This window comes from Peromyscus eremicus, chromosome 3, assembly GCF_949786415.1.
Source record: "Peromyscus eremicus chromosome 3, PerEre_H2_v1, whole genome shotgun sequence".
NCBI lineage: Eukaryota > Metazoa > Chordata > Mammalia > Rodentia > Cricetidae > Peromyscus > Peromyscus eremicus.
This window is the reverse complement of record NC_081418.1, coordinates 147,654,802-147,669,385: the sequence shown is the minus strand read 5'-3', so window position 1 is coordinate 147,669,385 and position 14,584 is coordinate 147,654,802. Positions and strand designations below refer to the sequence as shown.

The 14,584-nt window shown below is 36.8% G+C and overlaps 1 protein-coding gene across 1 annotated transcript in view; it reads right to left on the bottom strand.

Annotated features, from left to right (window-relative positions):
• The window catches only part of Pik3c2g (phosphatidylinositol-4-phosphate 3-kinase catalytic subunit type 2 gamma), a 323,855-nt gene that overhangs the window by 295,768 nt on the left and 13,503 nt on the right, over positions 1-14,584 (bottom strand). The window contains exon 4 of the mRNA XM_059256988.1: positions 13,974-14,088. Within this exon, the coding sequence (XP_059112971.1) occupies positions 13,974-14,088 (115 nt within the window). The remainder of the gene's footprint in view (positions 1-13,973; positions 14,089-14,584) is intronic.

The window sequence follows — 14,584 nt, the reverse complement described above, 5'->3', positions numbered from 1 at the left end:
TCTCAGTACAACTGCCTACATGTTGACATAATATATGTGTCTATTATTTTAAAAAACAGGAGAGCTAGAAATATGGCACAGAAGCTAAGAGCACTTGCTACTTTTCCAAAGGACCTGAGTTTGGTTCTCAGCACTCACACTAGGCTGTTCACAGCAGCCTGTAACTGCAGATCCGGAGATTCGGGCCCTCCCTCTGACCTCCACCATCATCAACCAGCATGCAGACAGATGTACATACACAGGGACACAAACACATAAATAAATGATAAGATAAATATTTTTAAATGTATGGATACATTTTTACATTTGCTTCTTTTTCAATTTTTTTGTGAAAAAACTAGCTTAAAAAACTAGGCCACATGTTATTTTTGTGTTAGAGAAAATGAAAGAGAAGCCTGAAGGAAGCATTAAAGAACAGATAAACACATAGGTGCTATGTAGAGCATAGTGCATAAATGAAAGAAGAGAGAATTGATTTCTGTTTGAGGATTCCACAAATCAAAGAGGAGAAGAAGAAGGAAGGTTAGTGTGTCAAGAGAAAGAGAAAGGAATAGTTTGGCAACAGAAGTGGGCATTGTAGGGAAGAGTCTGAGCACCAAAGGAACAGGCCAAGTTGACAATGTCATAACTCATAGAGTGTGAACATAGAAACCACAACGTCAGTTTGGATATCTAGATTTTAAGTATGACTATTTGCCATATGTTTTAATAATCATTTATAAAACTTTATGTTTTTAATTAATTGAAACTCTATGATACAGATAAAAGTTTATGCTTCTTTTATTCTTCATGTCTACTAATGTATCAAAAGTTCTGCAATTTTTTATTTATTCTCCCAATGAATGAATCCTTGTCTCTAGTTGCCTGCCACTTAGCATCCTAGGTACAGCTATGCACAGAGATGCTGTTTAAGATGAAAGGTTAAATATATGTATATAATTACCCCTATTTTCTACTCACAAATAGCTCATGTTATTTGAAAGTAAAATTATGGCACTCTATTTATGGAAATAATGAATAATAAGCATAATACCAAAACTATATGCAAATGCTCATATATGTCTTATGGTAGAAAAAGATTCTAATAAATGTACAAGTGTGGATACTGATTCTCATTATGCTGAGTACACTTTAAATATTTACATTTACATGGGTGCTTTTTTTTGAAATAAACATATACCACAGATTAATAGGAGAGTAAAATTCAAAGCATTATTTTCTTTGTGTTATTTTGAGTTATTTGTGTTATTTCTTTGTGTGGTAGTTTGAATGAGAAGTGTCCCATAAGCTTGATTATTGGAGCACTTGGCCCTTGGTTAGTGCATTGTCTAGGAAGGTTTTGGTAGCCTTAGGAAGTGGATCCTTGCTGAAGGAAGTTTATCACTGGGGGTGCGTTTTGAGGCTTTATAGCTTATCCTCCCCGCTCTGTTCTGTGTGGGGGCAGATATGGGATCTTTCTGTTCCTACCACCACGGTTTCTCTGATTATTGCCATGTTTTCATTTCCGTGATGGACTCTCTTTTTCTGGAAACATCGATCAAAATGAATCATTTCTTCCTTAAGATGCTTTGTCAGGATATTTTGTCTTGGCAACAGAAAATTAATTAACATAGTCTCTATTGGTAGACCAAGCTGCTCTCAAACTCGTGCGAGTCCTCCTTCAGCAACAACCCAATGTGCTCTGATTACTTAGGCCATACTAGCTAAATGTTTATCCTGACATTTAAAAAGTACTTCTGGACTGGGATACAACTCAGTGAGAAAATGGTCATCTAGTAATCTGAGGTCAATTTCCAGCATCTATGCAAAAGAAGCATCCATGAATATATTGTGAAATATTAATATAATACAGGAAAAACTATTACCCTTTGATTTTATGAACACTGAGAGCCAGGGCCACTGACAGCTTTTGGAAATATTTCTTCAGGAAGATTCAGCAATTTAGCTGAACTTTTAACATATCCTCTAATTAGGCCATTTATATAAGGTGAATATAGCAAAATGTTAAAATATTAATGTGATTGTTAATATTGATTGTTACCTTGATTGGATCTAGGATCATCACTGAAGAGGCAAGTCTCTGGCATGACAGAGGAGCTTTCTAACTTAGGTTAGCTCAGGTGGGAAAACCCTTCCTAAATGTGGGTGGGTGTCACCATTGCATGGGCTGGTGTCTTGGATGAGAGCTGACTGAGGGCCAGCATTCATCACCTTCTGCATCTTGACTGCAGATGTGACCTCATGCTCACACCACTCTGAATTCCTCTCCATGATGGACTACGCCCCATTGAACTGTAAGCTGAAATAAACCCTAAACTTCCTTAAATGGGTCCCTTGTCAGGAATTTTGTCACGGCTGAAAGGGACCAGATAAAATCGGTGACACGGTGGGTGTTTCTTCAAACCAGTGCTACACAGGTACTGTCATTTCCAAACCTTGGGCTGGCAAGCACGAATCAGCAAGGGCAGTCATGGATCTGAACAGAAGTACTTCCCTGGGCATGAGTTGATACCAACAGCTGTTACTCAGTAGGGAAGTGGACCAAACAGATTTCAGCTCATCCATTCAAATGCCCTGCCTGATTACTCCCATCTATAAAAAAAATCCTATCTTTCATATTCTTCATGTGAATGCGGCTTTATTTTTTTAATACAAAGTACAAAACTGTATTTAGCTTAAAATAAAATAAACTAAATACAATTAAAATGTTTTTTATCTAGGAGAAATATTGTATCACAATTCATTCACACCTTTGCTTTTTATTTATGCAGTCAGAACAATTAAGTTAAGCAATTAAGCTTAACAATTAAGCAAAGCAATCTACGCAGATAGAGTTACCTATGACACAGAGTCAATAAACATGTACGTGATGCTAACAATTTGTGTCCACTGCAAAAATATATACTGGGCTCCCCTAAGCTCTTTTCAGGAAAATATTGTAGTTACCACCCCAGGAGATCAGGCAGAGAGATTTGATTCCATCTCAAGGTTTCATTATTTCTCCAACAAATCTCTAGAGAAGAGAAACGTTCTGTAGACCTTACTAATTCAAAACCTTCAAGAACAAAGACTAAAATAGTACATTCAACATTTACCAAGGTTGCATTACTATGGAATGTCAACTTTTCCTATCAAACCATTTGTTTTAAGAAAATCGCAGAACCAGGCTATTTCAACATCAACTAATTGAAAGAGATTTAATAATTATTAGCTTTGGTAAACAGTGATTTGAACAAAAATGACTTGGTGCCTAAATGCTGGCTGTTATGTGTCTATGTATAATTAGTGTAGCTCTACTTAGAGTTCATTTCCTGTGTCTTTTTGCAAATGCCCTGCGACAGGTTTGTGGCTCCCTTTATCATATCTGTTAGTCAATAACACTACTCCCATTTCATATATTTTGAAATCCCTGATCTGGAGTATGCTATGGTCCTTACATGTAGCACATATTAATAACTCCAAGCAGCCTGTATTGTTGAGTTTGAGTGATTGGGAACCAATTGCAAGTCTGTTGTATGTTATTCTTGTTGTCAGCTAATTGTTATGAATAGATACTACAATTAATTTAAAATTTTAAGAAATACCCTGAGAATGAACTTAAAACTAAAGTAACACAAGATCTTCCTACTGTGTGAAACAAAACATGTTCTCAGCTGTTTGAGAGGGTTCAGTGGTGGCCTGCTCATTTATATTCTATGACAATCCTGAGTTCTGAGAAATGAAGGGTGTTCAATGAAAGTTCAAAATGTATAACAGAGTCTTCAAATGTAAAAAAAAATTCATTTGTTTGCTAAACAAAATCCTTAATTTTGTTGAGAAAAAAATACACATCCAGGATACCTAAAACCCAATGCTTACTGCCTGTTAATATGCTGTATTAGCCTAAACCGTGTGTAACTTAGTCTTTTCCCCACTGATGACTACAGGTTTAATTTTTACTTTGAATAGAAGGCAATTATACTTTGCAATTAAGTGTTTAATGGTCTAACTCATACAAATTATCTAAGAGGAACTGAAAGTATTTATAAGGGGAAAGTCTTCGAGATTATTTTAAAATTCTAAATAAGGCGATTTATTTATTTATTTATTTATTTATTTATTAAGACACAGGGTCTCATGTAGCCCAAGCTGATCTTAAATTTGGTATGTAGCTGAAGATAAACTGTATCTCCTGATCCTTCAGCCTCAACTTCCCAAGATCTCAACAGGCGTGATCAAGGTTTAATTTTTAAATAGGATTTTCCTATTGTAAGAAAAGGACTGCAGCACCGAGAGAAGGCTCAGCAGTTAATAACACTGGCTACTCTCACAGAAAACCCAGGTTCGCTGCCCAGCACCCACACGGGGCTTCACAGTCCTCCATAACTCCAGTACCAGGGGATGTGATGCTCTCTTTTGGCCTTCAAGGGTACCTGCATACATGTACACATGTCCACACATGACACACAGACATTCACATAATTAAAAAATGAAAACAAAAGGAACACAAGATCTTCTATAAAGAGAGGGAAAGGGGTTCTCTGGTGGAAAATGTCATCAATCTAATCAATGCTCATGGTGAATGAGGAGATAGATGCTGCCATCTTAATTCAAATGCAAAGATATATGACTTTTTCAAAATGAGGCTTCTAGTTACTATAGGATTTCATTTTCTTTTCTTATATTAAAAAATTAATCCTCTGGGTTCTAGCATTCCTTGACAATAGTAAAGTAAATTAAACAATAAGCAAAGTTTGTGTTGTTTTATTTAAATTAAGATAAACTTGACCATAGAATAATTTTAAAAAAGGATATTCAATTTCTTCATAGAAGTTGCCAGTGGTTTCCTATTGATAGAGCAGTCGTGATTTATTCAGCAAGAGCTGAATAAATAAATGAATAAATAAAGCTAATTTTATTGTTTCACACAGTAGCGACTGAGGAGAATTATTTTTAAGTTAATTAGAAAGTAAGACCACAGTTGGGTGGTGGTGGCACACGTCTTTAATCCCAGCACTTGGGAGGCAGAGGTAGGCGGATCTCTGTGAGTTCAAGGCCAGCCTGGTCAACAGAGCAAGTTTCAGGGCAGGGTCCAAAGCTATGCAGAGAAACCCTGTCTTTAAAAAAAAAAAAAAAAGACCACAGATCCTTGATAGAAAAATTTTAAAACACAGATTCACGGTAAGAAAACCTTGTATTGCTTGTAGATGTTGGCCTCCAGACAAAGAGCTAACACTACACAGTAGTGTCATTCTTCATAGATTATGACTAGCATGTGAGGAAACACTTGTGTGAGAAGTGCCAAGTTAAAATGGAGGCCTAGTTGTCCCTGCTCCAGAAGGAAGACAAACACAGTAAGGAGGGAATGACTCATCAACCTCCAGGTCGCTATGTTCCTCCTGCACCCAAGCATAAGTAAAACTCATGTTTCTGACTTCAGACTGCAACTAGTGAGTCAGATGGCGCCAGACTGCTGGAGGCCATTGGGTTACCAAGGAGACTTCTCTCCATGGTTATTATACTGGGGGCTGAGGGGCAAGAAGGTGGTGAAAGAGTTCAGTGTTTTATGAATGAACCCACTGGTTTCTGTCTCTCAGTTGTACTGCTACTTCATTCAGTTGTTAATTTGCTGGTTCCATTATTCCATGTTTCATAGTACTGAATATTTTATATGAAGTTTGTATGGGATTATGATAAACCCGAAGAAGTTTCTGTTATAATTCTTGAATTTACTTTTTATTCATAACATAGCATATTATATAAAATCTCATTTTAAAGGGATTAAGAAATTTGACATCCGCAGAGGATAGCTTGCCTTGTCAACACAAAGGAATAATCACGTTTCCCATTGTGGGGAAGGTTTGTTTTGATGACATTTTGTACATTATCCTGTACAATTTATTTATGTACACTATCCTGAAATTTAAAAAAGAATGGATGTAAGCAGAAATTTCCAATGACAGTTAAAATACAGTAATACAATATGAAAGTTCTAGCCACATGAAGGAAATTCAGTGTGTTTATGGATGTTCTTATTTCTTTCTCTTTTCCTTAAGCTTTCTCAAGTCAGCAGGAACTTTGGCTTCCCCAAGGCATAATTATCTTTATGGCTATTAATGAACATGCATTTTTGTTCATATTTGCTGGAACTGTAAGTCTTTCACACCGAGAAGACATTTCTCCTTCAGAACTGTGCAGCATCCTGTTCTGTCTCCTATATTCCATCTTTTCTTTCCTGCCCTTGAGTTCACAGTGGTCTGTTTGCACTTTAATTTTCCATTCCCTTAGTCCTTTCTTGTCAGCTCATGAAAATCTCTTAGATACCTCTCATATGCACTTCCAAATATCCAGACTATCCTTTGCATCCAAGCCACCATGTTGTCTGGCCTTTTCCCTGACCCTTACTTTTCAGACAGTGTTTTTCATGCACGTTGCCCCTCCCCCAACTTACATTGTTTTTTAATGTATATGAATATTTTTCCTACCTTTATTTATGTGCACTGTGTGTCTGTGTGTGTGTGTGTGTGTGTGTGTGTGTGTGTGTGTGTGTGTGCATCAGGTGCCTAAGGAGGCCAGAAGAGTGTGCTTGGTTTTAGAGTTATAGACAGATGTAAGTCGTCATGCTGGTGCTGTGAACTGAACCTGGGTCCTCTGCAAAGGCAGCCAGTGCTCTTAGCCACTGAGCCACAGCCCCAGACTCCTTACCTTGTACTCTTAATTCATTGAAATGTTGCTTCTCCAACTGCAATGATATTCATCTTACTCTTACTTATGTCATTGTCAGTAATACCCACCTCTTAATTCTTTTGATAAGTATTTTATTCTGAACTCTGTGTGTCTGTGTGTATCCGTGTGAGCATGTAAACATGAGAGTAGAAGAAGAGGCCAGTGGAGGCCAGAAGAGGGCATTGGATCCCAGAGCTGGAGTTCCTAGTAGCTTTGAGGCAAACAGTGTGGGTGCTGGGAACCAAACTCATGTCTTCTGCAAGAGCAGGGTGTACTCTTAACCACTGAGCTGCATCTCTTAACCTCCTAATTATTTTTAGTGTTTTTGTTTGTTTAGGACAGTCTTGCCGTGTGTCTCAGCCTTGCCCAGACTCATGATTGTAGCATGAATCTTAAAAGGTCTTATTTATAAAAACAAATCCGGAGCCAGGTATTGGGGTGAATGCTGAAAGATCAGAGAAACAGAACAAGCCACATCCAACCTCACCTTGTCAGTTCCTCAGCTGATCTTGTTTCCTCAAACTGAAAGCCTCTGAGTTCTCATCCGAATGGATCTCAGCTGAACTGCAGCTAAAAGCTAAAAGCTTCAAAAGGCTCTAGTTCCTGGTCCTCATGCCTTATATATCTTTCTGCTTTCTGCCATCACTTCCTGGGATTAAAGGCACATGTCACCATGCCTGACTATTTCCAGTGTGGCTTTGAACTCACAGAGATCCGGATGGATCTCTGCCTCCAGAATGCTAGGATTAAAGGTGTGTGTGCCACCATTTTCTGGCCTCTATGTCTGTCTAGTGGCTGTTCTGTTCTCTGACCCCAGATAAGTTTATTAGGGTGCACAATATGTTGGGGGACACAATATCACCACACATGATGAAGTTTCAGCTTCTTGAATGCTGGGCTGACAAACAAACACTGCTGTGCTGGGATCCAGGGATTTAAAGTGTACCTTTTTAGCTACATTACCATATAAGGGAATTCTTTTACAGATTTATTTCCTTAAATTCCAGAAAAAATTGTTAAATGTCCTATGAAAAGTTCATAAAGAAAAATGAATAATTATCATATGTTTTGTAGGTCTTTACAGCCATAACTATAACTAATATAGATTTCATGCTTTTTATTTAAAGAAAAATGTAAATCAAGGCTTCATTTTTGCTTTTATAAATACAACACATGTATTTACATCTTTTATATTACTATTTTTTAAATCATTTGTAAATGCCATATTTTCATTAAGTTATATCTCAAGATCTATGTGGCATTTATTTAGAGTAATGTGGATATTTAGTTATTTTCCAGTTTTGTGTGGTTTTTTTTGGGGGGGGCAGTTTCAAGACAGGGTTTCTCTGTATAGTTTTTGGTGCCTGTCCTGGATCTCACTCTGTAGACAAGGCTGGCCTCAAACTCACAGAGATCTGCCTGCCTCCCGAGTGCTGGGATTAAACGCGTGTGCCACCACCACCCAACATTGTGGGGTTTGTTTTTGTTTTTGTTTTTGTTTTTTTTAAACCCGTGGGATACTAAGCTATACCAAATATCATTATAGCCAAAGATTTTTGTGTATTTATGAATTTTCCTTAGAAGTATGTGTAGAAGCAAAGGATTGAGGATGTATCTCAGTAGGTAGGCACTTACCTGGTGTGTACAAAGCCCTAGGTCCTATCAACACCTTGTAAATGAAGTGCAGTGACTCAACTTATGTCAACACTCCCAGAATTCTGGAAGGAGAGGCAGGAAGATCAGAACATAAAGGGGCAACATAGCAAGTTTGAGGCAAGCCTGACAGATATGAGACTCAGTCTTTCAAAAGGTAAGTTGTAGAAGCAGAATTGTTAAACAGATTAAAGACATTATAAAGTCTTTTAATGCACTTTTTGGACCAAATTCCCTTCAGCTCATGCTGTCTCTGTTTACATCTTTACAACTGTTGGGGTGATGCCAATTATTTTACTGAACTTCCTCAGTATTTTAACATTACTTTTATAAAAAAAAACCATTTGGTTGTTTAATTGCATGTTTCTTATATTAAACTCTGTCAGTATTCTTGTCTGTTTGAATTATGACTCATGTTCTTTAGCCTGTTTTTGTCTGTTGATGGTGATTTATAAGAACAAATTATTGGTGCATTTTATGTGTTTTGAGGCTATTGAGACTGTCCATCATGACTCCTGCCTGGGTGTTCATTCTTTAAGTAGAAGTTGGCCATTGACATTTCTGTGTACTACTTTCTGCTCTTGCTGGTCACCTGCCTTTCCAGTTTTACGGTGATACTCACACTGGGGCCAGGAAGACGGCAGGGATTGTGTGGTAGCCGTCTGTGTATTTTAATTTTCTGACCAAACATTTGTACATGTCACTTTTAGTGCTTTGGGAATGGACAGCTCTGACCCTCTGTCTCTACCTTTCCTAACCCCTGCAAAACTGTGTGTATTTTCCCTACGACCACAGCACAAAGGACTGTTATTATTTCTTTCCTGTATTCCACTGAAGTGTTTTACAGTGAAAAGTCACAGGAGTTCAAGCAAATACCAGCTTGAATTTACAGTTATTCTAGCTCTGTATGACCTCGAAGAAAGACTGAAGGTTTCCATGTATAAAGTAGGGGGTACTATAATAACTATCTCCTGGATATGTTACAAGATTTAAATGTCTAGTAACACAGAGCAATTGATTACTATTTACTGACAGATGCTATTGTTATAGATAAAATGCCATTGCAATTTTATCTAATAGATTATTCTAGATGGATTGGAGCATCAGTATGAAGGTTTAAAGTATTTCTTATTTCATAATTAACTTACTGTATGTTACATGGAAATTTTATTTCTCTTTATGTGAATTGTATGTGCAAATGTGTATGGAAGTTTGGCTGACCATGCAGGTATGTGTGAGCCAGAGGCTTATGATAGCATGTCTTTCTGACTCACTCTCTATAGTAACTATGAGACAGAGCCTCTCACTGAACCTGGAGCTCATCATTTCAGTAGACTTGCTGGCCAGAATGCCTCCAGGACCTACTTGTTTTGTGCCCTTAGCACCGGTCTACAGTACTGCATCCCCATAATGAGCTTTAGCATGGGTCCTAGGGGTATGAGCTCTGGTCCCCATACTTCCACAAGCACTTCCCCTATTGGGCTATTTCTCCAGCATCCAGAGAGCTTTATGAACATTTCTCTACATTTCTTAAAGATATCCTTTAGAAAAAATGATATAGTAATTAACTGGAAAATAAAATTTAAACAGTATATCCATGTTTCTTTGGATATTTTAAAAATGAAAATATTTTCTGAATATTAAACATAACTACATTAATATTGGCAGACTATAACTCTTAAATTAAATTAGTATGTAAACATCACACACATATACTTTCAGTATATATACTCCCTCAATCCATTTTAGGAAGCTAATGAATGTAATTGTCATGCGAATACTTTATAACTTCCTCATTAGTCCAACCTGATTAAGTAAAATTTTAAGACAATTAAATGACTACAAAAATATTGAAAACCATTTTGTTGTACATAACAAAAATCATATTAACATGAAAACATGTAAGATATTCTATGCAGCACTTTCATGAGTCAACGACTGAGCTATTTATGGATGCTTTACTTATTGGAAACAGTTTTTAAAGGAAGGTCCCCTTAAAATTGTTCTACATCACATGTTCTGGAGGTCCCACCTCTTTGGTGCTGTAGTTTTCTGTGTTATATTTCTTGCCGCCAAAATATGGTGCACATATTTGAAGCTCTTTCATGCTCTTTGATCTTATATTTTGGCATTGAAGACCAGGTATAAACTTAGAAATTTATGTATTCAAAAGACAAGTTTTAATATGGGTCATGATAGAATTAAATAAATTAAAACATTTTCTTGAAGTTGAATTGAATATAAGTTACAGTCATAGGCTGAGGGAAAGCACCAGCCTAGTTGTTGAGTGTGTCTCGAGCAGATAAAGGATGTTTATTTGAGTTGTGTAGCAAAGCGATCATGACTACAGTATGGTAATTATTGTTATAATTCATAACACAAAAAGTCAAATAATAAGTCCCAACAGTCACTCACAGTTAATCTGGTACACTAGATTATTGGATTGTCTATGGTTCATCTACATGTGGTTCAAGTGCATTTGTGGTAGAACAATGATCAAATGGACCGCTCAAACAAAATGCTTCTTTAGTCTCACGAAATGTTGGTAAAATTTAAAATCATGTACAAACACAAAGGAAGAACATGGCTGCAAAACACATTAGTCTTTATGCTCTACTACAGAAGCATTTATTTTTTCTTAGAGATGACTTGTATTTTACAGGATGGTCCCTAAGGAATGTCAAGCAAATGGTTTGTTGTGATAACTGAAAATTATTTTTAAAAAAATTAAATAAATATTTAAAGTTTGAATTCGCAACATACTTCAGGTTGTTTTAGTGAATTGACTAAATTATTTAAATAGGTGTTTAAAATTTATTGTTTTTTCTGCATGTTATACTGTACCTGCAAGTACATTTGTTTATACATATATATATGTATACGTGTGTGTGTGTGTGTATATATATATATATATATATATATATATATATATGTATGTATTGACTAGAATATGCAGATGAGGAGGCACTTGTAGTATTTTTCTTTCTAGGACTTTTTGACCTCTCTTAACAGTATACCTTCTAGGTCCATCCATTTTCCTGCAAATTTTGTGATTACCTTTTCATTTAGAGTTGAATAGTGTGAGTGTGTGTGAGTGTGTGTGAGTGTGTGAGTGTGTGTGTGTGTGTGTGTGTATGTGTGTGGTGATATTTTAATTGTGCTGAAATGTGATTTTATTTGTAGGTTAATAAATAAAGTTTGCCTGGAGATCAGAGGTCATAGCGAACCAGGAACAGAAGTCAGGTGGTGATAGCCCATGCCCTTAATCCTATCACATGGCAGGCAGAGTCTCTATGTGGTCAATGACACAGCCAAGAGTGGTGACAGGAGTCTTTAATCCCAGTACCAACCATAGAGACCTGGAGGTCTGTATAGACAGGCAGTGATGAGGAAGTCATGTGGCTGGGCTTAGAGCCAATGAGAAGGCAGAACAGGAAAGCAATAAAAACACAGGTTAGGCAGGAAGAAGCTCTCTCATGTGGGAAACTACGGCTTGGTGGTAAACTAAAGGGTAGTCAGTGGCTCTTCGCGAATTCTCTGATCTCTTGGGCTATTACCCCTGTATTTGGCTCTGTGTTTCTTATTTACTAAGACTGTTTAGAATTTTGTTCACATGTATATGTACCAAATTATCATTATTCATCTGCTGATGTACAATTTGGTTGATTTAAATTAATTTCTATCAGGAGTAAAGCAGCAATAAACATCAAGGTACACTATCTCCATAGTAGACTATGGAGTTCTCTGGTTATATTCCCAAGAGTGAAACAACAGGGTCATATGGTGATTTCCTTTTTAAATTTGTGAAAAGTCTTCACACCATCTTCCACACTGGTTGTATTAACTTGCACTCCCATCAGCAGTGCGTAAAGCTTCCTTTCTTTCCACATCCTCTCCAACATTTGTTGTTGGATTTCTTGATGACAGCCATTCTGACTGGGATGAGGCAGTATCTCAAAGTATGAATCTGAATGAAGTAATGGACATTACATCTGAATGAAGTAATGGACATGAAATATGAAAGAGGAGATAAAGCTAATAATTTATCTAGTTTTAAGTCTGCATTCTCTCTCTCTCTCTCTCTCTCTCTCTCTCTCTCTCTCTCTCTCTCTCGTGTGTGTGTGTGTGTGTGTGTGTGTGTGTGTGTGTGTGTGTGTGTGTGTATGTGGTGTGTATGTGTGTATGCTGGTAGATAAATGCATAAAAATAAATTTGATAACTGAAAATGCAAAATCCAAACCCAACCCATAACTTTTGAATGGCTATTCAACTATCTGGAAGGTTAGTGTGATGTATAGACTTTGGATCTGGTTGATGTCGATGTGTTTTTATTTGCAAATTTTCATAATAAAATTCATAAAAATATAATAAATATAAACTAAAAACTTACTGTTTTATGAAAATGATTATAATTCTTAATCTTTAAATCCATATATTTTAAAAATCATTATTTCATCAACAAACTTTCAATATTCTAGACTAAAACATTATTTATCACCAAAGGATTAATTCATACTTTAAATTTTAATCTCTCCAAGGGAGTTTTATTACAGATAGGGTAGCCAACAGCTCCTGAGTTTTAAAGCTGAAATTCCAATTCACTGGGGACCATCATCTTAGGACAGATGAAATTGTTTGTCAACCTAAGTCACAGTTCATGTAAAATATCTTTTCTGGGATGGAGAGATGGTTTAGCAGTTAAAAGCATTTGCTGCTCTTCCAGAGGACCTGGGTTCAATTCCAGCATCATCCTTATTTCAGCTCACACTGTCTACATCTCCAATTCCAGGGGATCTGATGCTCCCTTCTGGCCTCCACAAGCACTACACACACACGGTGCACAGACAGATATACGTGCAGGCTAAACACCCATACACATAAAATAATAATACATAAATCATTACATCTATAAGTAAATGTACATAATAATATAAAATAATACTAAAATGAAGAGTACCAATATGGTTCACAAAATTCCCAAATCTCCCCAAAGAGGGTAAAATTTATTTGTAAGTTATAACTTAATGGCATGAGGCTGATTGTGTCAGTAATTGAGAGTTTCCCTGCAAGTGTGAGGCTCTGAGTTCTTTTCCCAGCATGGTTTCTATATTAGGGTTGTTGGGTTTTTTTTTCATGACTTTGATCAAATGTAATAACTGACCAAAATGGCTTAAGGGGGAAGGGTTTATTTTAGCTGAGCATTTTTGAGGGTGCCATCCATCAAGTTTGGGATGCTAACATGGGAAGGGTGCTCCATTTGTTTAGATGGGCGCTTGTGGCTGTGGATCTCATGTCCTGGTGGACCGGGGAGCAGAGGTAGATGGGAATTAGAAGAGGGTGTAACCCTCAAACACCAACCCCCCTGGTGACTGATACCCTCTAACTGGACACCGAATCCTGAAAGTTTCAAAATGTCACAAAATAGCACCATCAGTTGGAGATGAAGCATTCAAATATCCAAGCCCATGGGGAGCATCTCACATGAAATCCATTAGCACATCCTCAACAGAACATAGAGTTTATAAGATGTCTTTTTAAAACGCAGCAAAACAAAACCTTGCTGCTTAAAACTGACAAATTATAGCAACCAAAATTGACTTTAATAAGGTACTTACATCTGTAAAAATTCTTCAGAACCACATATACTTAGAAGATACTCTTTGGGGAAAAGCTGCTCATTTGCACATAAAAGCAGAATCTCAGCAATTAGGTCTTTGACAAGATAATTAGCTGAAAACAAAAGTGAATAATAAAATTGAGTAAGAGCTTATGAAACATTGACTGTGAAGCTTTTGAGCACAAAACCTGATAATCACGTTATGAAGTATTAGAGCTAGCTAGCTCCACCAAGGGGAATTAAAGTACAACACATATATTTGCCTGTTTATTAGATTCACAGTTATTTTAGATAAAGGGTGCTTGCAATCATTTTCATGTTCAGTTCTGTCTGAATGAAAAATGTCAAAGCTAGGTATTATGTTTCTCCTATTAAAACCATTTGATATGTTATGGCTCTGGACAAAAGATATGCTTAGGAGGCTGGAGAGATGGCTCTGTAGTTAAGAGTATTGGTTGTTTTTCCAGAGGACATGAGTTCAGTTCTTAGCACCCACATAGCAGTTCACAACTATCTGTAACTCCAGTTCTAGGAAATTCAAGGTTGTGTTTTCTCTTCCAGGGCATAAGGTACATGCACAGTGCATACACATGCATGCTGGAAAAACTT